At 41.7% G+C, this 24,453-nt stretch overlaps 2 protein-coding genes and 3 non-coding genes across 6 annotated transcripts in view; all 5 read right to left on the bottom strand.

The window, feature by feature from the left end:
• Positions 1 to 8,561, bottom strand: part of UBASH3B (ubiquitin associated and SH3 domain containing B) — a 75,591-nt gene extending 67,030 nt beyond the window's left edge. Inside the window, exon 1 of one of the 2 annotated variants that reach the window (XM_063436624.1) lies at positions 8,289 to 8,561. In XM_063436624.1, coding sequence (XP_063292694.1) covers positions 8,289 to 8,416 — 128 coding nt within the window. In that variant the 5' untranslated portion in view covers positions 8,417 to 8,561. The remainder of the gene's footprint in view (positions 1 to 8,288) is intronic. The other variant, XM_063436625.1, reaches the window with a different exon arrangement.
• A 9,868-nt stretch (positions 8,562 to 18,429) lies between these two features.
• RPL27A (ribosomal protein L27a) lies at positions 18,430 to 23,650 on the bottom strand. The gene is made up of 5 exons (XM_063436626.1): positions 23,567 to 23,650; positions 21,227 to 21,290; positions 20,561 to 20,636; positions 19,877 to 20,051; positions 18,430 to 18,597 (listed from the first exon to the last, which is right to left on the bottom strand). The coding sequence occupies exons 1-5, from the start codon at positions 23,567 to 23,569 to the stop codon at positions 18,469 to 18,471; spliced, it is 447 nt and encodes a 148-aa protein (XP_063292696.1). The 5' UTR covers positions 23,570 to 23,650; the 3' UTR covers positions 18,430 to 18,468.
• Positions 18,919 to 19,049, bottom strand: LOC134578223 (small nucleolar RNA SNORA3/SNORA45 family). The gene has a single exon (XR_010086088.1). It is a non-coding gene; the product is annotated as a small nucleolar RNA SNORA3/SNORA45 family (small nucleolar RNA).
• Positions 20,758 to 20,889, bottom strand: LOC134578222 (small nucleolar RNA SNORA3/SNORA45 family). Its single transcript, XR_010086087.1, has one exon. It is a non-coding gene; the product is annotated as a small nucleolar RNA SNORA3/SNORA45 family (small nucleolar RNA).
• On the bottom strand, positions 21,370 to 21,499 carry LOC134578224 (small nucleolar RNA SNORA3/SNORA45 family). Its single transcript, XR_010086089.1, has one exon. It is a non-coding gene; the product is annotated as a small nucleolar RNA SNORA3/SNORA45 family (small nucleolar RNA).
• Positions 23,651 to 24,453: the final 803 nt, after the last annotated feature.

Below are 24,453 nucleotides of genomic sequence, written 5' to 3'. Positions count from 1 at the left end.
TGTAGACAGACCTCTACCTATCTCAACCTATGACCAAGTGTCTTCTACTCCATGCTTGCCTAGATTACCATGCGTGGTGAACGTGCCAGCTTTGCCCTCGCTATATGCCAACATCAGCTAAATGTAAACCCTGCGTATCCTAAATCATTTCCAAATACTCAGAAAAATTGCCTAAAGTCCAACACCGTATCTACACATATAGCAGTTCTCGAACCATGACCGCTTTTATCACCATGAATCATTTACTAAACACCTTCCCCGACCCGGCGCAGTATGTCCCCAAACAGCCGCACATGTATCAACTCTCAATGTTTCCAAATGTCAATGAATCATTTCATAACCTGAAACTCGGTATAATGTGTGCATCACTAGAATACAGTGTTACCCTAAAAAAACGTGAAGACAAAATACATCACACGTATGTGTCACACACACTCCTCTTACGGTAAATAATTTATACAAAAAAAGGCCCCAGCGCTGTCTACTGAAAGGTTTCAGACATTGTCATAGCGCGACGCTGTAACACTAGTTTATTGAATAAAACGTCACGCAGCCGTATAAACTGCATCATAATATTAATTTCAAGTAACCGATTCTTACCATAGAAACATCCCTTTCAATCTCAGTGAATGAGGAGATAATTCTGACAATTTAACCACAGCTACGGATCTCAATATTATCACCGTTAGAACATTTTATCTATCTATCTATCTATCTATCTATCTATCTATCTATCTATCTATCTATCTATCTATATATATATATATATTGTGTTTTATTAAAGACACAGGAATCACGACGCAAGTCACCCTGTAAATGAAAGAATATTAATGTCCAGCTAAACATGCCTCATCACAAAATACTTCAGCCAGACTTTGAGGGTCACATTTATTATAGAAAAATTCTGGGATTTCCCAACGGTCAAATGTCGCAAATCAATTTCTGAAAATAATTGTTCAATAAATAAAGATCAACAGGTTTCCGGCAGCCAATCTCTAAATCTTGATACTGAGTACAGTAGCGAAGTATTGATCGTCTTAAGAAAGTTGACCAAGATTTAATGGGGTCATCAATTAATACCTCATATCAGGTATAAGATTAAATTAAAGCAGAAAGTAAAAGCTAACATGCAGCCATTTATGGGTTAGTTCTTCAAATAAAATAAACCAGTAATAAAAGTTTTAGAGGAGAAATTGGGTGTGTGGGGGGTATAGCAGAGAGTTTTATATAGAGCTAACCGAGAAGAAGTAGGTAGTAACAGATCTGTGTACATGAACTATATCTAGATGTTCCCAGAGTTATATACTAACAGCAATATATATATATATATATATATATATATATATATATATATATATAAACACACACATATACACACACAGTTTGGCAGGCAGCAGCAACAAAACTATACATTTGTTAATCTTAAAATGGACAGGATCCTAACAGCAGAATATTTCTGTTTAAACCTGAGAAGATAAATGAGAGATAACAGCGTCACCCGTGTAATGCACATCGGGTTATTCCATAATCTCCCAAATTGTAGAAAATGTAAACCTGACTGGCACATTTTAAACTAAAATTGTTGATTTGGAGAAATTCTCCAACTCCGCTCTAGTCACAGCTGATTTTACAATTTTGAATTGAATTCATTATTCAATGAATGTTAACGCGTGTGTTTGTATGTATGTAAATGAGTAGGTTAACTTGTATGTGTGTGTGTGTGTGTAAATGGGTAGGTTAACGTGTATGTGTGTGTGTGTATGTATGTAAATGGGTAGGTTAACGTGTATGTGTGTGTGTGTGTATGTATGTAAATGGGTAGGTTAACGTGTGTGTATGAATGTGTGTAAATGGGTAGGTTAACGTGTATGTGTGTGTATGTATGTAAATGGGTAGGTTAACGTGTGTGTATGAATGTGTGTAAATGGGTAGGTTAACGTGTATGTGTGTGTGTGTGTGTGTATGTATGTAAATGGGTAGGTTAACGTGTGTGTAAATGGGTAGGTTAACGTGTGTGTGTGTGTGTTTGTATGTAAATGGGTAGGTTAACGTGTGTGTGTGTGTGTATGTAAATGGGTAGGTTAACGTGTGTGTGTATGTATGTAAATGGGTAGGTTAACGTGTGTGTGTGTATGTATGTAAATGGGTAGGTTAACGTGTGTGTGTGTATGTATGTAAATGGGTAGGTTAACGTGTGTGTGTGTATGTATGTAAATGGGTAGGTTAACATGTGTGTATGAATGTGTGTAAATGGGTAGGTTAACGTGTGTGTGTGTTTGTATGTAAATGGGTAGGTTAACGTGTGTGTGAGTGTGTATGTAAATGGGTAGGTTAACGTGTGTGTGTGTGTGTGTGTGTGTGTGCGGGTATGTATGTATAAGGTGAGTGTGTGTATACATGTGTGTTTATACAACTGATAATGGTGGAATTTAATTGAGTTAATTCTTTAAACACCACTATATTAACCGTCAGTGAGTGATCAATGGGTTAACCCTCTGTTACGTTACACCACTGATCTACATAAAGCTATAATTACAATGGCATCGCAGATTAATCCTTTACCTGTGTTTAAACTAAATGTCATGATGCTATTGTACACCGTGACACAATGTGTTGGTGCTCTGTAAACATCCCTCTTTCACAGCATGGCAGCTATCGGCTTATTTGCTGAAGTGAGAATTTAAAGGGTATTTCAAATTTAAGGCCAGAGTAGCCCAAATAATCACAGAGCTGACTTGGAGAATGTTTCCAGTTCAACTATTTTGGTCTTTCAATTGAATTAACTCTTAATTCTCGCTTTAGTTAATGGCCCTGTTAGTGTCTGTAAAGTTTTTGAACAGTTTGGTAAATCCATAACTAGGAGAAAGACAGTGGACGGCCTATTAAAAAGCTGTGAGACTGAAAACCTCATGTGGGGTTTTAACCTCGGGCAAAAATAAGGCTCGACGAGACAATCAGGCACATGGAAAGGATATAAATTATCCTGGCTTGCTAACATATAGCGCCAGGAAATCATACTCCAAACAACTTTTACAAAAAGTAAAAACAGCGATTTATAGTTAAATATATAACATATATATTTCAGCATTTATTTATAATAAACATTTGTTTAAAAAAAACAAACATTGTTAAAATATTTTTTTTCAAATCAGTTTTATTGCGGTCTGAATTATAAAATCTATTATCTTGCTGATAATTTCTCTTTATTCCTGGTATCCTGCGTTATTTTATATTAATAATTAGTTATTATAACACATTGCACAGAGCTCTCAACAGACAGATATTGTGACAGCGACACTTACGCTACAAAGTGTAAAAATAAAGGAATTTTTAAATGTTTTAGATAGAATTGTCACTACACCACGATTTTTGTGTCAGATGACTTCACGCATCAAATTTACATTTCAGATCATCCTGCTAATATTTCACTTTAGAGAAGGCTTTGATTCCTGAGGGGGCCTTATGACCCACTGAGAACCAGTATACTTAGGGACTTACACACGGGAGACAGCCTCGGTTCTGGGAGATGTATAGACGGGGGATTGGGGGAGGTGGGAGCTGGGGGGCCTTATGACCCACTTAGAACCAATATACTTAGGGACTTACACACGGGAGACAGCCTCGGTTCTGGGAGATGTATAGACGGGGGATTGGGGGAGGTGGGAGCTGGGGGGCCTTATGACCCACTGAGAACCAATATACTTAGGGACTTACACACGGGAGACAACATCCTTGGTTCTGGGAGATGTAGAGACGGAGGATTGGGGGAGGTGGGAGCTGGGAGCTGGGAGGGGGGGGAAATTTTGCCCCCTAACCCAGTAAACAGAATCCCGAACCCCACCCCTGGCAAGCCGTAAACGATGGGAAGGAAAGCTCTCTAGAAGTGATATTTACTCCCAGACACCCAGGACGGAGACCCTAACTTTGGTGGATAACTTTCACAAAGAATACATCACCAGTATCTCTCGACTTCCCCCTCCCTCCCTACCCTATCCCCCCCTCCTCCCCTTCTTATTATATCTACACATTTACTTTTTCTTGCGCATTGGTTGGGCCAGTACCCATAGTTCCATCAGTCCCATAAATACCTACGAGCATGTCTCTTATTATACGTGCATACTCGTTATCAGAAAGTGGGTAGGGCAGGGCTGGTTATATGGTTACGACCAATGCTACATTATTTTCGTATCTATTTATAAAAACCTTGTCGTCAGATATACCAGTGTTACTATCGCCGGTCAGAGACTATGATGTGATATCGCGGTTACACATGGGCTACCATACGTTACACGGTGTTGGAAAGCCAGGTGTTATGGCCTTGTATGATATGATATGTACCGTGTGTATTGAGACGGCAATTAAAAATAAATAATATAAAAAAAAAAAAGAGAGAGAAGGCTTTGAATGCCTGATAATCCCCAATTTACTGATAACCCTGAGAAGTGAGTCGTTTCTATGGTGAGATCAGCTAGACGCAATTCTAATAAAAGTGATTATTTTATTTGATATTTTATAATGATTTACCTCAATTCATAAGGGCGGTAAAAGCCTAAAATTGCACTCTGGGTCCAATACAAGATCAGGGCAGTTTAGAAGTAAATGTCATTTTTTTCGGAACATTGTAAATTCATATCTGCCATTTTTTTCTTCTCTGCGTCAATAGTACAGTGACATGTGAGTTCATCGACAACAGCTGCGCAATGCCGATAGGGTGAATAGACGCGTTTGTTGCCTACAGTGTGGCGTACTAGTGTGGAGAGAGACTTAATAAATGTAAAAAATAAAAACCATAAAAAAAAAAAATCTGCATCCAATTCCATTTTCTGCAATGAAGTTACCTGTGGCCGGGTATAATCTTCAAATGCAGGTTGACCAGGTAAACTACAGTTGAGCAAGGGTTTATGGGATATGTACAATACGGTCACCTCCTTCCCTGCTGAGAGCTCACTGCAGAAGCTGCAGATCTTTGAAATGTGCAGCAAACACAGGAATCTCACAGTATCAGTTATTTTTTTTATTGGTTTCAATTTATATAATCAATATGTAAATACATTATCTATAGACGTCATTACAAAGACGTGCTTGTGATTGCAGTAGGGCGAATTTCATTGCACCCTTTAAACTACATCCTTTTATCCTTTTTTTTTGCACCCTTGATTACATTTATAAAATAAGAAAACCCAGCAATATAACTGGGGAAAAGTTGCATTCGCAGTTTAAAAGATTTTTTTTTTTTTTTAATTCTTTGAAGGAAGTTAAAGCTACTTATACTGTTTAACTGATGGTAGCGGAAAACTGTGTCCGAAAAAAAACCCCAAAACACAACAACAAAATGTAAAAGGAAAAAAAAATAAACAGAAAAGGCGTAGTAACTTTGGTGCAAAAGGGGGAAAAAAACAGCCTCAAACTGAGCACATCACCGTTTAGAAATAACCCCGATGTGTCTCATTGCAAATCGTGTAAAGCGCAACATAAAATCTGTCAATTTTAAAGTGAAGATTTACTCCATACACTGCGCTAAGTTCACAGCACCAGGTGGCGTTTAGAAGATCCAGAGTGAGATTTATCAAGGTAAAATAAATGCTGTTACCGGCGTGCGAATTATTGAGACACATTCTGTTGGTTTTCATGGGATTTGCTTCTTTTTGAGAATAGCTAGTAAAACAGTACAGTATAGCGCCTGTTTTAGGAGTATAGCGCAGTTAGTTTAATGTGGGCATATAACAGAAAACAGAAAGAAACAAACCACCACAATAAGAGGCTACTGATCGTATGAGCTAACAATCTAGCACAGCAGTAAATCGAGTAAAAGACAGAATAATGTACTGGAGGTCCTTTTACCTACACATTTGATTTGGCTGGTACAATGTATTGCTTACGTGATGGTTTTGTTTTTTTTAAAGTGACATCAGATTATGGTGGTCACGATAGGAGGAATTTAACGAGAATTTGCTTGTTTTTGCCATATTTCTCACACATTTTGTTAACGCATTTATAGATCTGAGTGTGGTTTATATCTTTGAACACATACTCGAAGCAGTAAGCTATTTCAGAATGCGGGAAACGTTCCAATTCAAGTGATTTTGTTTCTGACGTGACAAGTTATGGCACTTTCTAATTAATAGATAGATTGAGGAGAAAAAAACAGACACAAAAATGGGTTAAAATATTATCGTACTAAGATCTCCTCAACTGATCAATCCATAATGTTTAATGAATTATATTATTCAATCGATTTAATAACTAAACTGTATATTGCAAAGAACTGAATAACAGGTTGTATACTTTTGCCTAAATATATCAACACAAGTTAAGTCAGCACAAATCTTTAAATTGTGTTTGTCCTTGTGGTCACGAAAAGAGACATAAAGAGATTATCCGTAAATTACAAGTAATAAATCCATTTCTGTTAGAAAACACACTGTAGAAAAATCTTTCACCAAATTTACAGGAAACGTGGAAATTAACCAGACAACTGGACCGAAAATAATTACCGTCTACAGATCTAAAAGAACAATCATGTTAATAACTAATTACATGTATTTTTGTTTTCAGTATCCTGCTCGACGTGCCGAAGGATAATCGAAACTCCCACTAATAAAACTGACTACCATAGAACGTACGGCGTGCATTAACATCCGATATGGCCCAGTAGGCCGAGCACTCTACAAAATCCAGTGTTAATACAATATTACAGAGGATAAAGCCATCCAGTCCTCTCCTCTGACACAGCACGACGCCGACTACATGCCCAGTAACACTTTACTGAGACAGGAAATAATTCCTATATGTTTCACTCGTCGTCTTCCAATCCACCATGCCTAATGGCTGATACTCTGCAACACTTCAGAAGGCTGTATCAAGGGCCCATTCATGGGCTGTATGGGCCCTATGTGGGAACGAGCCACTGGCCGCAGACTGATAATGTGCCCCAATATCTCATCATGTGCTCTACCTGTAGACACAGCCATGGGACAGACCAGATTAGTATGCGCCCTGGCAGAGGCCCCAGCCTCCAAATACCCCAACTTACACTCAGAATACAGCCAGGGCCCCAGCCTCAAAATACCAGAACTCACACTCACAATACAGGGAGTGTACCCCCTCCTAGCTCTCACTATACATGATGTGTACCCTCTACCCAGCCTTTACAATAAATGGCGTGTACCCTCTCCCCAGGCCTCCCAGTACATGGAATGCACCCTCTCACCAACCCTTACAGTACATGGAGTGTACCCTCTACCCAGGTATCACAGTACATGGAGTATACCCTCTCCTAGCTCTCACTATACATGATGTGTACCCTCTACCCAGCCTTTACAATAAATGGCGTGTACCCTCTCCCCAGGCCTCCCAGTACATGGAATGCACCCTCTCACCAACCCTTACAGTACATGGAGTGTACCCTATTCTAGCTCTCACAGTACATGGAGTGTACCCTATTCTAGCTCTCACAGTACATGGAGTGTACCCTCTACCCAGCTCTGACAGTACATGGAGTATACCCTCTCCTAGCCCTCACAGTACATGGAGTGTACCCTCTCCTAGCCCTCACAGTACATGGAGTGTACCCTCTCCTAGCCCTCACAGTACATGGAGTGTACCCTCTCCTAGCCCTCACAGTACATGGAGTGTATCCTCTCCCCAGCCCTCACAGTACATGAAGTGTACCCTCTCACCAACCCTTACAGTACATGGAGTGTACCCTATCCTAGCCCTCACAGTACATGGAGTGTACCCTCTACCCAGTTCTCACAGTACATGGGAGCATACCCTCTCCTAGCCCTCACAGTACATGGAGTGTATCCTCTCCCCAGCCCTCACAGTACATGAAGCGTACCCTCTCCCCAACTCTTACAGTACATGGAGTGTAGCCTATCCTAGCTACAGTACATGGAGTGTACCCTCTACCCAGCTCCCACAGTACGCGGAGTGTACCCTCTACCCAGCTCCCACAGTACACAGAGTCTACCCTCTGCTAGCCCTCACAGCACATTGAGTGTATCCTCTCCCCAGCCCTCACAGTACATGGAGTGTACCCTCTCCCCAGCTCTCACAGTACATGGAGTGTACCAACTCCCCAGCCCTCACAGTACATGGAGTGTACCCTCTCCCCAGCTCTCAGAGTACATGGAGTGTACCCTCTCCCCAGCTCTCACAGTACATGGAGTGTACCCTCTCCCCAGCCCTCACAGTACACGGAGTGTACCCTCTCCCCAGCCCTCACAGTACACGGAGTGTACCCTCTCCCCAGCTCCTGCAGTAATGTAAGTAAATAGGAGACTTACGCCCGAGCTCTAGGGAAGCCCATGGAGAGGAGGATCTCCAGGGAAGATCCATGTCTGATGGTCCCTGTCCGGTTCTGCCTGCCCCTCCTGGGCACTATCTTGCTGTATAGGTCCTCCTTGGCAGCCATGCTCTGGGCAGCTATTGGGTCCCCATGGCAGAGGCTGACACATGGACTGGCACAGGTACTGCTCCTTCTCTAATGATGTGTCCTGGGGTCAGCCTCCCCCTGCCAGCAGCCTCTCCTCCTTCTTAAAGGGACGGTGCAGGATCCTGAGACAATGTATTCACAGCTGCAGACATTGTAACTACCAGCCTGCTCACTGCTCCCCCTGCTGGTGGGAACGGGGTACAACATCTACCACTCATTCATGGGACCCTGGATTTTTGTGATAGGATGTGTGATTACTGGGGGGCATAGGGAATAATAAATGGTATCATTCAACAGATGTATATACAATCCAGAATGCATGCAGTTGTGCTCAAAAGTTTGCATACCTTGGCAGAAATGGTGACATTTTGGCATTGATTTTAAAAAATATGACTGCTCAGGCAAAAAATGATCTTTTATTGAATGATAGTGATCATATGAAGCCATAGTGGTCATATGAAGCCATAGTGATCATATGAAGCCATAGTGATCATATGAAGCCATAGTGATCATATGAACATAGTTGTTTGGCTGTTTTTTTTTACATCCTAATGATAACAGAAATCACCGAAATGGCCCTGATCGAAAGTTTACATACCCTTGAATGTTTGGCCTTGTTACAGACACACAAGGTGACACACAGGCTAAAATCTAAATTAAATGTTAATTTCCCACACCTGTGGCTTTTTAAATTGCAATCAGTGTCTGTGTATAAATAGTCAATGAGTTGGTTAGCTCTCACGTGGATGCACTGAGCAGGCTAGATACTGAGCCATGGGGAGCAGAAAAGAACTGTCAAAAGACCAGCGTAACAAGGTAATGGAACTTTATAAAGATGGAAAAGGAAATAACAAGATATCCAAAGCCTTGAAAATGCCAGTCAGTACTGCTCGATCACTTATTAAGAAGTGGAGAATTCGGGGATCTCTTCATACCAAGCCAAGGTCAGGTAGACCAAGAAAGATTTCAGACATAACTGCCAGAAGAATTATTCAGGATACAAAGGAAAACCCACAGGTAACCTCAGGAGAAATACAGGCTGCTCTGGAAAAAGACGCTGTGGTTGTTTCAAGTAGCACAATACGACGATACTTGAACAAAAATGAGCTGCATGGTCGAGTTGCCAGAAAGAAGCATTTACTGCGCCAATGCCACAAAAAAGCTTGATTACAATATGCGCGACAACACCCTGACACTACTTACAGCTTCTGGCACGCTGTAATTTGGAGTGACGAGATTAAAATAGAGCTTTATGGTCACAAACATAAGTGCTACGTTTGGAGAGGGGTCACCAAGGCCTATAGTGAAAAGAATACCATCCCCACTGTGAAGCATGGTGGTAGCTCACTGATGTATTGGGGGGGGTGTGAGTTCTAAAGGCACGGGGAATATTGTAAAAATTGATGGCAAGATGAATGCAGCATGTGATCAGAAAATACTGTTAGACAATTTGCATTCTTCTGCACGAAGGCTGCGCATGGGACTCTCCAGCATGACTGACCCTAAGCACATGGCCAGGTTAACCCTCCAGTGGTTACAGCAGAAAAGGTGAAGGTGCTGGAGTGGCCATCACAGTCTCCTGACCTTAATATCATTGAACCACTCTGGGGAGATCTCAAACGTGGATTCATGCAAGACGACCAAAGACTTTGCATGACCTGGAGGCATTTTGCCAAGACGAATGGGCAGCTATACCACCTGCAAGAATTAGGGACCTCATAGACAACTATATAAAAGACTTCACGCTTTCATTGTTGCTAAAGGGGCAATACACAGTATTAAGAACTAAGGGTATGCAGACTTTTGAACAGGGGTCATTTCAATTTTTTTCTTTGTTGCCATGTTTTGTTTTATGATTGTCCTATTCTGTTATAACCTACAATTAAATATGAATCCCATTTAAAAAAAAATAGTTTTGCCTGCTCACTCATGTTTTCTTTAAAAATAGTACATATATTACCAATTCTCCAGGGTATGCAAACTTTTGAGCACAACTGTAGATTGAACAAATCTCTTTCTGACAATAAATTAGTTCTATCCAATCACTCAATCACAATTACTATTTACTTATATAATGCCCACGATTTCCACAGCACTGTACATAGGTAAACAAAACAAACACTAAATTCTAACAAAACATGATTGGCGTATTGGAAACTAGGTCCAGGAGGCAATCAGTGCAGAGATACTTATATACATTGTTAGTGTTTGTTTGTTTCTTTCTTTCTTTCTTTCAATAAATAAATGATTTCTTGAGCCTTAAAATATATTTTTTCTTGTATCATTGAGTTGGGTAGTAAGATCAATATATCAGGAATTCCTGGAAAACAGTGACAGCGGAGTTTATCGTTCCTTGTTAAAGATTTTGTATATTGTAATACAGGGACCAGTGACCTATTATTTGTTATCTTTTTTTCTTGGATACTCAGCTGTATCCCAATTTCTATATTGTATCATATTTGTATATGTAATGTACTATTTCTTTACCCTGTTGTGTATCTGTACTTATCTATACATTATCTATATAATAAAACATTTATATATGAGATGGACACCCCACGTAGAAGTTTTATAATAACATTAGAGTTAGTCTTTGTGCTAATAAATGTATAAACAGTAAACATTTTTCCTGTGTGTCAGATGCGTTTTGTCAGAAGTAATTGTTTGTCTTGGTTTATCTATTGTACAGCGCTGTGGAATAGGTTGGTGATGTATAAATAATTGTAATTGCTCCACTCTCCTTTTCCTTCAGAATGGAGCTTTCATTCCAGCACAGTAATAGGGTCAGCAAACAATACCGATAATGGAAAGCTGTTCGTTATTTACTGTCACAATTACAGCCTTGGCAGCATTACTTTAGTGCCACCATGGTTTGATCACAAACATGGAATGAATTCTGCCAGTATTTATAGGTCTCTTTCTCTTTGTATGTCCATTCCCTGTTAAAACATTTGCTGTGGTGAGTCTATTTTAGGGGTGTACTGTGATATATTGATGGGGGAGCTCTATCATCCCTTTAATGTAATAATGTATCGTTACAGATAACACTGTCTGCAATAAACCACCGGCCACGCAGCTTCCAAACCCAAAGACCTTTACTGAAACAGAAACTATCACATTATTCTCCGGGAACAGGGGAGGGTTGTGGCCACAAGAAGCCCTCTTTATTCTGCTTTCACACAGGTAGCCACAATTACCTGTTATGTATCAGTTCAGCTTCTGATCCTATAACTTTCCTTTACCATTCCAACTTCCATCTAGCAGTTTTACTCATTTCTCATTTATTAGTATAAATTTAAAAGGACTTTGCTTTAAAATCCCCTTTTAATAAAAAAAACAACAAAACAAAAAAAAAACAAAAAACAGCTACCAGCTTTCTCAGGTAATAGAATAATAAAATAGAAGCTGATAAGGCTGTGTCCTTCCCCCTTTACCCATTGCAGCTGGGAGTCAACGGTAAAAATAATTTAATACAAACTGTATATTAGACATGTGCAATTCGTTTAGTTCCGAATGTAAATTCAGACAAATTTCGGCAATTTGGACATTCGGATGCTTCCGAATGTCCTAATTGCCGAATTTCAGAAGTGCCAAATTTTGGAAGTATCGAATCGAACCGAAGTGCCGAATTTCAGAAGTGCCAAACCAAATTGCCGAAGTGCTTTGGATTTCTGAAAAGTGGCAAAACAAGAGAGGGAGGGTAAATTACGTTAATAATAACAGGAATCTAACCCTAACCCTAACCCTACCCCCAACCCTTAGGGGTAGGCTTAGGGGTAGGGTTGGGAGTAGGATTGGGGGTAGGGTTAGGGATAGGGTTTGGGGTAGGGATGGGGCTAGGGCAACGGTTGGGGGTAGGGTAGTTGTTAGGGGTAGAGTTAGGGTTGGGAGTAGGGTAAGGGTTGGCGTTAGGGGTGGGATTGGCATTGGGGGTAGGGTTGGGGTACTGTTAGGGGTGGCTGTAGGGTTAGGGTTGGAGGTAGGGTTAGGGGTCAGGGTTAGGGAATTGCTGAAGTCCCAAATTGCCGAAGTCCTGAATTTCGGAAGTGCCTAACCGAAGTACCGAAGTCCTGAATTTCGGAAGTGCCTAACCGAAGTCCCGGATTTCAGAAGTCACAAATTTTGGAAGTGCCGAACCGTAGTGTCGAATTGCCGGAGTCCAGAATAGCTGAACTGAACCAGATTTTTTGCCCATGCACATCCCTACTGTATATATAACTGTATATTATATCATGAAGGGCTCTAAAGGTCCATTCTGCATTTGCTGTTGGTGAGAAGAATTCAGCCCTGGCTAGTAGAAATTCAGCCTTGGCTAGTAAAAATTCAGCCTTGGCTAGTAAAAATTCAGCCCTGGTAAATGGTCCATGGACCCTCTAGGCTTTCTGTGGCAAGAAACTTTTTTGACCTCGCTAGTAGCGCAGGCTGTGAAATCTTGATCTCTTACATAAGACTTATAATATATATAATATAACATATAATATACTGATAACAAGGGGGATTGAGGGGGACACCCGGAACATGCATTTCACAAGAATGGTGCCACCGTCAATGTATACAAAATACAGATACAAACACAAAAACACAGCTTTCAATTTTACAAGGCTTCTTAAAACCACCTATCCCAGCAAACAAATATGGGGGTTCAGTTAGTTACATTAGCTGAGCAGCCCACCTATCCACTATTGGTGCCCCCTTGGAGGTGGCCACAGGAAAGCATAGATTGAGAAGGGTCTCTGGAAGCAGTTATTATTGCAGTCAGCATGTTAATCTACCATGTTAAAATTAGTGTAGGACCAGTGGCGGAACTAATGTAGAGAGGGCCCTGGTACAAAAAGTTTTTTTGGGCCCCCCTCTATTGCAAGGGTGGCCAAAAGGTAGATCCCCATCTGTCGTACAACTCCCACAATGCTATGCCCCATCCTTGCTGGGTTGTATTTGTGCGTTTGAATATAAGCATGTTTTTGTATAGAGTATGTGGGTACATGTAGTGGTGCTATGTAGGTACTGTTGCCACACCTTGACACACACACACTCAGACACAAACACACTGTGACACAGGTACACACACAATAAAATCATTTCGGAGAAAGACAAAGCTGCATCAAGGGAGACGCCTTATAGAGACTGCAGAACATCTCTCCTCATACTGACTGAGCTTTCGTGAGGTAGAGTAGAGATCTTAATATAATCACCTCAGTGTGAAACTTTATGAGAGTGGTAGGAGTAATACTCCTTTTATATAAATCACAATTTTTAAATGCCATATATTTAACAGGATTACACGACTGTCTTTTTTTTCTTCTTTTTTATTATATATGGAATTCCTCAACTTGGAGTAAAGATATCCACGTAAGTATATATCATTTAATTTATTTTAGAGTGTACTCTTCCCTGTTACGCTCCACTTTATATACACTTCTAATTAACTGTGTTATGGGTTTTCTTTCCCTAATGGTGTAAGGCACTTAAGTGTGTAGCTGCTAATTAATAGACATGTGCAATTCGTTTCGTTCTGAATGTATATTCGGCCAAATTACATGCAATTCGGACATTTGGATGCTTACACACTTACACATCTATAGGGTTCCCAGTTGCCCGTACTGCCACCACAACCACTTATACATCTGTAGGGATCCCAGTGCCAGGATTGCCACCACCACCACTTACAAATCTATAGGGCTTCTGCCTCCCAGTGCCCGGACTGCCACCACAACCACTTACACATCTATAGGGCTTCTGCCTTCCATTGCCAGGACTGCCACCACAACCACTTACTAGACATGTGCAATTGGTTTCATGCAAATCAGACATTCGGATGCTTACAAAGTTCCAAATTACCTAAGTTCCGTATTGAAGAACTGTATCGAATGCCATTGGCCCGAATTGCCAAAGCAGACAATTTTTTTTACTTACCTGAATTTCCGAACCAAAACAAATTTTTTGCCCCGGCACATCCCTACTTATTAATATATTTTTTACATATTTCTGTTTTGTTAATTCATTTTTAGTGTTTCTACAATTCTACATTGTTCCCCCCCCCCCCATTTTTATAACCTTTTTGAATGCCTTTTTAGCACCCTTACTGAATATATTTTTATATATACTTTTTATAAACACATGAATGTAAATTTTTATATCTGTAACCACACTCCTGTTTCCTTTTGTTTACAGGATGGTAAGTTGCTTAGAGTCCTGCTGCAGCTCCTGTTTCTCTCCCCCAATGCTACCTTTGTGTGACTCCTCAATTTCCTCCCTCTCACGCTCCGCACTTTATAAGTAGCTAGGAGGAAGTGATCGGCTGTTACTTCCTCCGGGTCAGCAAATATCACAGGTGCCCGGTCACAAACAAAGGGCCGTGGCACCTGACCGGATCCCTGTTTACCGATAAAGCAAAAAAGTCCATGCGCCACCCGACGGGGCCCCATAGTGTGCGGGGCCCCAGTGCAGCTGCTCCGGCTGTAATTCCACCACTGTGTAGGACCCACCGATATTGGGGTACTGTGAAGTAATGGTGGGCTTAACACAATATGACCACGTGGTGGAACTAAATACCCACCTATTGTGATTTTCAGTAGAATTGTAAAATTAAAAACTATATTTTATTTTGTGTGTGCTGTTCCTTTAATGGTATTTTGGATATAATATACTGATGACAAGGTTTTGACCATAACTACCCATATTATTAAAATTTATAAAGCGCCAACAAATTCCACAGCGCAAAAAACAGATTGGGAATTCTCACATTTACTAAAGCCAAATCCAGTCGAATATCGGTCATTCTAATCAAATCAGCACCATTCAGTGTTCGTTTTAAAATCAGAGCTTTTACATCAAATTTCATAAAAAGTACAGGATCCAGACATTTGCAAATCACAAATAGTAAAGAAAATCGGGGTCTAGTGCGCCCCCTCGTTCTCTGTATTACTACTCCCACGTATTCTCCCTAATATATTATTTTTGGGATCTGAAAATCTTAATTTGTAAACTTTTTGTTGCAGTTGGTTAACTTGTGCTAGCCATCTGTCATACTTTACTCTTGCCCACGATGAGGTATTTTTCGTCAAGGAATGCTCCACATTACTTCCAGTGCCTTGCAGGTTTTCATGCAACTGCCCCCTCCTCGGCTGATATTACCAAATTTGACAATCTCAGCCAATCTAATACTTACCCATAGGAAAGCATTTAAAGGCTATTGCACATGCACAGCAAAATGCCTCACTGCACCAATCTGCATCTCTATGGTGTAGAACTGACCCAGGACGCACCTCGAGTAGCCCTCTGAGTGACTGCTTCTAGAGGTGTCACTAGACCCCAATATAAACCCTGCCTTTTCTCTAAAAAGACAGTGTTTACTATAGTGTCCTTTTAGCTAACTAACCCTGATTTAAAAAAACAAATCACTTCACATTTTTCACACCTGCTCTTAAGGAAAAAAAAAAATAATAAAAAAAAAAAAACTGTCAGGAACTTTATGTTGCATCATATTGAGTGGCCAGTTAGATTACAACTCCTATCATGCACTGATATTTTGAGAGAATTGTAGGAGTTAATTTAAGTTTGATGCAATGAGATAGTGAAAAAAAAACAACCACTTGTTAAACATCGTTTAGGGAATACAAGAAAAGCCAACATCAGCAGTAGTTGGCTGAGCCTGATCAGAATTTCAGTACACAATAGCTTCTGTAAGTCACCATTGTAGTGGACACACATCCTTTTAAAGTGGCTTTAGAAATTCATAAAAGTATAATTAAAAGGGACACACTAAGTACCAAAACATTAGCTTCATTTTGGTGTTTAGACCTTGCCACTTGCAGTCTCACTGCTCAAATCCCTGCCATTTGAGTTAAACCTGGTTTACAGTCCTAGCCACCACTCCTCCCTGCATGTAACTTGCAAAGTCTTCTTAAGCAATTTCTCTAGAGTGAGGTCTAATGTTTGAAGAAACAACCGCAGGAATACAAAGATCACTACAAGCCCCCATTAAATAGGTGATTTTCACACCTTTTTTCCCCCAGCGCCACGCATCTAGATGGATTCAATTCATTGGCTATAATTTTACTTTATGATCTCAGCCAATCCAATGCTTTCAAATAGCGCGGCTTTGGGAGGCTATTGCACATGCACAGCAAAAAGTCGTGCTGCGTTAATCAGCATCTCCTCACAGATACATTTAATCAATGCATCTCTTTAGGGAACGTCAATGCTGCACATGCATCTCTGTTGGCCGAGTGACTGCCACTCAAGGTGTTCCTAGGCCGTAATGTAAACAGTCTTTTCTTTGAAAAGGGCATTCTTACATTAAAAAGCCTGCAGGAACAGGCTATAGACATTGCAACCACTGCATTAAAGGACCACTCTAGGCACCCAGACCACTTCAGCTTAATGAAGTGGTCTGGGTGCCAGGTCCAGCTACCTTTTACCCTTTTTTTTTATAAACATTGCAGTTTCAGAGAAACTGCTATGTTTATTCTGAGGGTTAAGCCAGCCTCCAGAGCCTCTAGTGGCTGTCTCACTGACAGCCGCTAGAGGCGCTTGCGTGCTTCTCACTGTGAAAATCAGTGAGAGCACGCAAGCGTCCATAGGAAAGCGTTATGAATGCTTTCCTATGCGACCGGCTGAATGCGAGCGCGGCTCCTGCCGCGCATGCGCATTCAGCCGATGACGTCGCGAGGAAGAAGAGGAGGAGTAGAGCTCCCCGCCCGGCGCTGGAGAAAGAGGTAAGTTTAACCCCTTCCTCCCCCCAGAGCCCGGCGGGAGTGGGTCCCTGAGGGTGGGGGCACCCTCAGGGCACTCTAGTGCCAGGAAAACGAGTATGTTTTCCTGGCACTAGAGTGGTCCTTTAAGCTGTAGTTGTTCTTGGGACTATAGTGTCCCTTTAAACTCCCTTTATTTCTCACTGTTTAATTTATGTTATATCTCCTGTTCCGTTAATAGCCAGCAGGAAGTTCAGTTCACCAATCACCCCCATTTTATAATTGTAAAGCGCTGCGGTATATGCTGGCGCTATATCAATATTAAAAATGAAACAACGCCCCATGTTTGCTGTGTGATTTACAAACAGGGGAGGTGTGGCTAGGGTTGCATTAACAAAAGGGATTTAATTCATAAATAGCAGAGAATTGAGCAGTGAGACCCCAATTATCCCTTTCTCAATGATTAGCAGGACTAGTTAAATAAGAATTTTTTTTTTTTTTTTAAAAAGCATTACTTAGATTCAAATTAAAGGTTGTGATTATTAAAAGGAAACAGGCTAGAAATTGCATTCCTTGCACTAAAGAGCCCCCTTGCTAGAGGTGGAGTTAAAGGACCACTATAGGCACTTCGACCACTTCAGCTCAATAAGCCAGGTCCCTCTAGTTTTAACCCTGCAGCTGAAAACATAGTTACAGAGAAACTAGGTTTACACTGAAGGTTAATCCAGCCTCTAGTGGCCGTCTCACTGATAGCCACTTCCGCGATTCTCACTGTGAAAAGACGCTGGACGTTCATAGGAAAGCATGGAGTAATGCTTTCCTATGGGCGGTTTGAAGGCACGCGGCTCTTGCAGCGCGTTCGGCACTGGCATCGGCAGGGGGTGGAGAGTTCCCCAGTACAGAGGGAGTGCGGCGCTGGAGAAATGTAAGTGGCTGAAGGGGTTTTAACCTCTTGGGCCCAGTAGGAGGGGGGCCTTGAGGGTGGGGGTACCCAAGGACTACATAGTGCCAGGAAAACTAGTTTGTTTTCCTGGCAACTATAGTGGTCCTTTAACCCTAGCTATAAATTATTGCCGTTTCTCTGCAATAATTACAATTGAATGGTTAAACTGATAGAAGTACCACACCCAGACCACTTCAATGAGCTGAAGTTGTCTGGGTGCCTATAGTTTTCCTTTAATTTAGTTTTCCTGGCTGAGTATTTGGCACTTTACATTAAGGGAATCCTGTACGCAGCCTCTATAAACGACCTTGCAGTGATAATAAGACATTCTGTAATGTGGAAAAAAAACACCCAAACAATGTAAAGAACAAATTTTTATTGGGAGTATTAAATCTTTAAGCAACCAGCACGCAAGCACCGCCGACACCTTTGATTTTCTCTTCTGCTCTTCGGCTGAAGAACTTTGCTTTGACGATCACTGGCTGCTTAGGGAGCTTTCCTTTTCCAAGCACCTTGTAATACCCCTGGGAAAGAAATAAAACATTACTAGGTAACGTTCAAACAAAACCTTACTCTATATTTAAACATACTGCTACAGAACCTCTTCCATCATCCTAACAATCGCCCCTATTGTCTGTAAATCACACAGAATTAAACCAGGAACAAGGAGACTGACAGGCAGAGATACCATGGTCTACTCTGAGGATTTAACACCTGCCCCCTACAGGCTGATCCTGACACAGCAGATACACCCAGCTTCAAAGAGGCAGAGAGCGCCACACTGGGATCTCCGATGTGCCATGTATGGAAAGTCACTGCACAAGGGATGCTTGATGAGAAGGTTAAAGTGTAACTGAGCCGGTGACTGGTGGATTCACAATATAATCAACCAGTTAATAAAGATCAGTACTTTCTCTCCGAGTACTCTAGCACACCAAGGCAACCAGCAGTGCCAGGATGTGACTCTAGTCTCGGGATCGGTTTGTCCAACAGGAATCCAGGTATTGAATGCTGACAGAGGCACAGGCCAATGACAAACACTGCCTCATGGAAAGTGGAGATCAGGCGCAGTAGGCCATTTCAGAGTAAAGCAGGAGGGGGCAGGTTAATGAGAAACAGTCTAGCATTATAACTTACCAGCAGATTAGAAGATTAAACTGTGTTGCTAATAAATCATTCTTTCTATACAATTAACTTCTTGCTGCATTTTCTATAAGCATTAATAAATTCCCTCCAACTCTTTTCAAACTTGCTGGCTGATTTTTAAATTCATTTGGAGTCATAGTTGTCCCTTACTTTGCTCACATACAAAGACCGCTGTGACGATTATATGACTGCGGATGGATAAAAGGCGGTATATGGATGTTTATTCATTTACGCTCCGTATACAGGGGTATGGATAGAGTAGGAGTGCGTGTAATAATACACAAACCTGTTTACTGTTCCACAAATAAAACAAAATAAAGCTTTAATTCAAGTCATGGACACATGCATACAAAGTTCTAATAGGTAAACAATTTCACCTGAGACAAGAGCAAACCAAAAAAGAGGAACTTTTAAAGATTATCAAATCACATTGTGTTTCACCTAATTGTAAGTAGAAAATGGTGCGCATTAGAGCTTTTTCGCCAGTGCTATGTTACATAGATAACAAGAGCCAATAACGGCAAAGTAAGGCACTGGAAAAACTTACTGAAAGTTAAGTTACTTTTGATGTAAAATAAATAAATGAACTGAAAATTTCTAGGACCGCCGAACATAAAACTATGCTAGTGAGTAAAAGGTGTACTGGACACTACTTACAGCGTGCACAGCATCGATGACCGGTGCGGGACCAGCAGGGTTCTTTGAGTAGTTCAGCCTTGTTTGCTCACTAACGAGAGTCCACAGTTTGTCCAAGTTGATGGTGGGACAGAAGGATTGATTCTTCTTCAGATGGTAATGTCTCATACCAACTTTGCCAAAATATCCAGGGTGACTGGAAATTAAAAAAATACATCTAAACTGCATGAAGAAAATAAAAAATATGAAGCATTTGATTTCTATCCAGCTCTTATATTATGAGGCACGTCTTTCTACTGCTCTAAATTATAAAAGGCTTGCATTTGGCATAAAAGCAATGTGTCAAACAGGTGCACTGGCGTCACATCTGATTTCGACCTAGAAGGTCATTTACTAAAGTAAGAATTTAAAGGTAATTTCAAATTTAAGGCCAGAGTAACCCAAATGACTACAAAACTGATGTAGATAATTGTTCCAGAGTGGCTATTTTGACTTTGATAAATAATCTTGTAGGCAATCTATTGAAAGTCACCTCATATTCCACATAAGCTTAAACAAGGCTGTGGCTGCTCAGAGGATAATTCATATTTAGGCGTATAGAGAGCTTTAAACAGCCAAGCACAGAGTTGAAGACTACACCCACAAAGACTGAATTGTCCCAACAAATTGTGTTAATATTCTGCACATAAACACAGAAATACTTACTATTTATCAAAATTTATTCTGTGATGATGCATACCACCAGCATTACCACGGCCACCAGGATGTTTTCTGTGTTTGCCTATCAAAATAACATGAAACTGGCATTAGTTTAGGAAAAAAATCACCTGGACCAGCTTCCTCCTATAGGCCAGCGGTCCACATTACAGTACAATAATGAATTTAATGATTACGTATTATCAGCATGTTACTGAGCCGGTGACTGATTGAGCTATATTGAAATCCAACCAGTGAATAAAGATCAGTACTTTCTCTCCGAGTACTCTAGCACACCAAGGCAACCAGAAGTGCCAGGATGTGACTCTAGTCTCGGGATTATGGAATAGAATTTTCTATAGTCACAATACATAATATAACTGTTTTAAATAATAACTTTCATGAGGGATATGACTGCATTTAAAATAACTAAGTCGATTTAAAGTACTTTGCATTGATTGTGATCCTGCAGCAATATACTAAAAACACAAAAAGCTTCATATATTCCCAGAAAACAACATTTCAACAGAGAAAACTTACATGGTCAGGTTTATAAATCACCAAAGCTTAACAGAGATGGCAGTTGGCCCATCTGCCAAGTTTATTGAGAAAAGGGGCCATTTACAAACAACATTTGGATTAAGAGTTACAAGGTAAAGCAGAGGAAATTCTTACCAATACGGCCATGGCCGTGACTGACATGTCCACGAAGCTTCCTAGTCTTTCTTAGTTTGGAAGGCTGGAAAAATAAAGTAAAAAAATATATGACTGTCATTGTACAGCTTATAAAAAAACAAAACAAAAAACTATCACCGCAGATCTGTCACTGACCAGGTGAATGGCTGAGTTACAGTGAAATCAACCAATGAATAAAGATCAGTAATTCTCTCCGAGCACTGTTGCACACCATGGCAAATGACAGTGTCATGATGTGACTCTAGCCTCGGGACTACCAAGATAAAATACAGAAAAATGTCCTATGACAGTGTATGCAACAGGGTATGCAACCTTCAGCACTCTAGATGTTGTACACTACATATACCTGGATGTTTTGCCAGCATTACGGCAGTAGAAGCATTATGTGAAATGTAGTCCATAATATTTGGAGTGCTGAAGGTTACCTACCCCTGCCTTACTAAATAACCCAATTACACGAGTATAAAATAGGAAACAGTATTGCACTTTTTTTTTTAAATCAGGAATATAAATTTTAAGCACTATAACAACTTAATCTAAATATTTAAAGGGACACTCCAGGTACCAAAACAACTTCATCTAAAATAAGTTTACATCTCTGCTAGAGGCAACTTTGGTGTTAAACCATTTGGAAACGGTTTAACCTCTTGAGGCAAGAGACTCCCCTGTCACCATAACAACCTTTTAGTTGAAGTTATTCTGGTCCCTGGAATGTCCCATTAAATCTATAGATGGAGTTATATTGCTTGAAGTGTTCATTTAACCACAAAGTTTTGTAGTATGTGTCCATAATTGCAGTTCTTCTCCTCCCAGCCAATTCCTCTGTCAATGAGAAAGCCTCGAACAGGGAACTTAATAGTCTGAACCCCACAAACCAAGCATGCACAATTACCCCATCATCCAGCAGAGACCCTACCATGTGTCCTACTAATCCATAGCACCAGATAATTACAAACCCTAATATTCCTCCTAAAGACACCCCGCGCCATATGCTGCTTATATTGGTCCCTAGACATAACAATAACTCTCGTATATCCTGCCATGAACCTCTCATATCGTACCCTATACGCTACAATCCTCCCATAATATCCTACACCATGTACCCCTTATATTGTAAACCCCAATAAACCTCCCATAATATCCTGCACCACGTACCCCTTTATATTATACACCCCAATAATATCCTGCACCACGAACCCCTTTATATTATACACCCCAATAATATCCTGCACCACGTACCCCTTTATATTATACACCCCAATAATATCCTGCACCACGTACCCCTTTATATTATACACCCCAATAATATCCTGCACCACGTACCCTTTATATATTATACACACCAATAATATCCTGCAACACGTACCCTTTATATATTATACACACCAATAATATCTTGCACCACGTACCCCTTTATATTATACACCCCAATAATATCCTGCACCACGTACCCTTTATATATTATACACCCCAATAATATCCTGCACCACGTACCCTTTATATATTATACACCCCAATAATATCCTGCACCACGTACCCTTTATATATTATACACCCCAATAATATCCTGCACCATGTACCCTTTATATATTATACACCCCAATAATATCCTGCACCATGTACCCTTTATATATTATACACCCCAATAATATCCTGCACCATGTACCCTTTATATATTATACACCCCAATAATATCCTGCACCATGTACCCTTTATATATTATACACCCCAATAATATCCTGCACCATGTACCCCTTTATATTACACCCCAATAATATCCTGCACCATGTACCCCTTTATATTACACCCCAATAATATCCTGCACCATGTACCCCTTTATATTACACCCCAATAATATCCTGCACCATGTACCCCTTTATATTATACACCTCAATAATCCTCAGTTTCCCTCTCCCTGCCCCCTTTCACTCAAGCCCCCCCAGGCCCGATCCTCCCTTTCCCCCAGGCTGGGTTCCCTGTCTCAGGCCGGGTCCCCCCCCCCTCTCTCTCTCCCGGGCCGGGTCCCCCCCTCTCTCCCCCCTGGCCGGGTCCCCCCCTCTCTCTCCCGGGCAGGGTCCCCACGCTGTCTCAGGCCCAGTCCCCCCTCTCTCTCCCGGGCAGGGTCCCCACGCTGTCTCAGGCCAGGTCCGGCCACATGTCTCCCTATGGCCGGTCTCTCCCTCGCTGTGGCCCCCGGGGCCCTCAGGTCTCTCCCCATCTGGCTGCCAGGAAGGTCTCTAACCCTCCGAGCCGGCCCTGTGGCCCCCAAGGGCCCCGAATCCCCATCCATCCCCGGGCCGCGCGGGCCCTGCTTCCTACCATGTCGGCAGCTGCAGGAGAAAGAGGGAGATCTCGGCAGACCTCGCGAGAACTCAGCGCCGCTCCTCTGACATCACTTCCGGTGCGAAGAGGGAGACCGAGCGCTATGTACCAGAGACATCAGCCCGTGTTTGTGTCCTGCTGATAGGGGCGACCATTTATCCGGTGTCTGTGTCTCTTGTGTTTATAGCTCACAGAAATGTTACCAGCAGCTCAGTACATCCCTGGCCTTACTGACTGGGGGGAGCTGGGTCCTTCCCTCCATAGAGAGAGAGAGAGAGAGAGAGAGACCGAGACCGAGACCGAGACCGAGACATGACCTCCTCTACCAGAGTCTAACCCCTCCTGTTATCTCTGATCCCCAATAATCAGTAACCCCTGACCCCCCCCTTCTCCTATGTAACCCCTGAACCCCCAGGTAACCCCTGCCACCCCCCTTCTCCTATGTAATCCCTGACCCCCCATGTAACCCCTGACCCCCCCCTTCTCCTATGTAACCCCTGACCCCCCAGGTAACCCCTGCCCCCTTCTCCTATGTAATCCCTGACCCCCCATGTAATCCCTGACCCCCATGTAACCCCTGACCCCCATGTAACCCCTGACCCCCCATGTAATCCCTGACCTCCCATGTAACCACTGACCCCCATGTAACCCCTGACCCCCATGTAATCTCTGACCCCCATGTAGTCCCTGACCCCCATGTAATCCCTGACCTCCCATATAACCCCTGACCCCCCCATGTAACCCCTGACCCCCCATGTAACCCCTGACCTCCCATGTAACCCCTGGCCTCCCATGTAACCCCTGACCCCCATGTTACTCCTGACCTCCCATGTAACCCCTGACCCCCCCTCTCCCATGTAATCCCTGACCCCACCATGTAATCC

This window comes from Pelobates fuscus, chromosome 11, assembly GCF_036172605.1.
Source record: "Pelobates fuscus isolate aPelFus1 chromosome 11, aPelFus1.pri, whole genome shotgun sequence".
Taxonomy (NCBI): Eukaryota; Metazoa; Chordata; class Amphibia; order Anura; family Pelobatidae; genus Pelobates; species Pelobates fuscus.
The sequence above is the reverse complement of the archived record's forward strand: the minus strand, read 5'-3'. Positions and strand labels throughout refer to the sequence as shown.

Excerpts from the sequence above, each read along its gene's own strand:
- RPL27A (XM_063436626.1), bottom strand. Across the intron at positions 20,052-20,560 it reads AGAATAAATTTTGATAAATA|TCACCCTGGATATTTTGGCA; the intron begins GTAAGTATTTCT and ends TTTAATTTCCAG. Across the intron at positions 18,598-19,876 it reads TCATCGATGCTGTGCACGCT|GGGTATTACAAGGTGCTTGG; the intron begins GTAAGTAGTGTC and ends TTTCTTTCCCAG.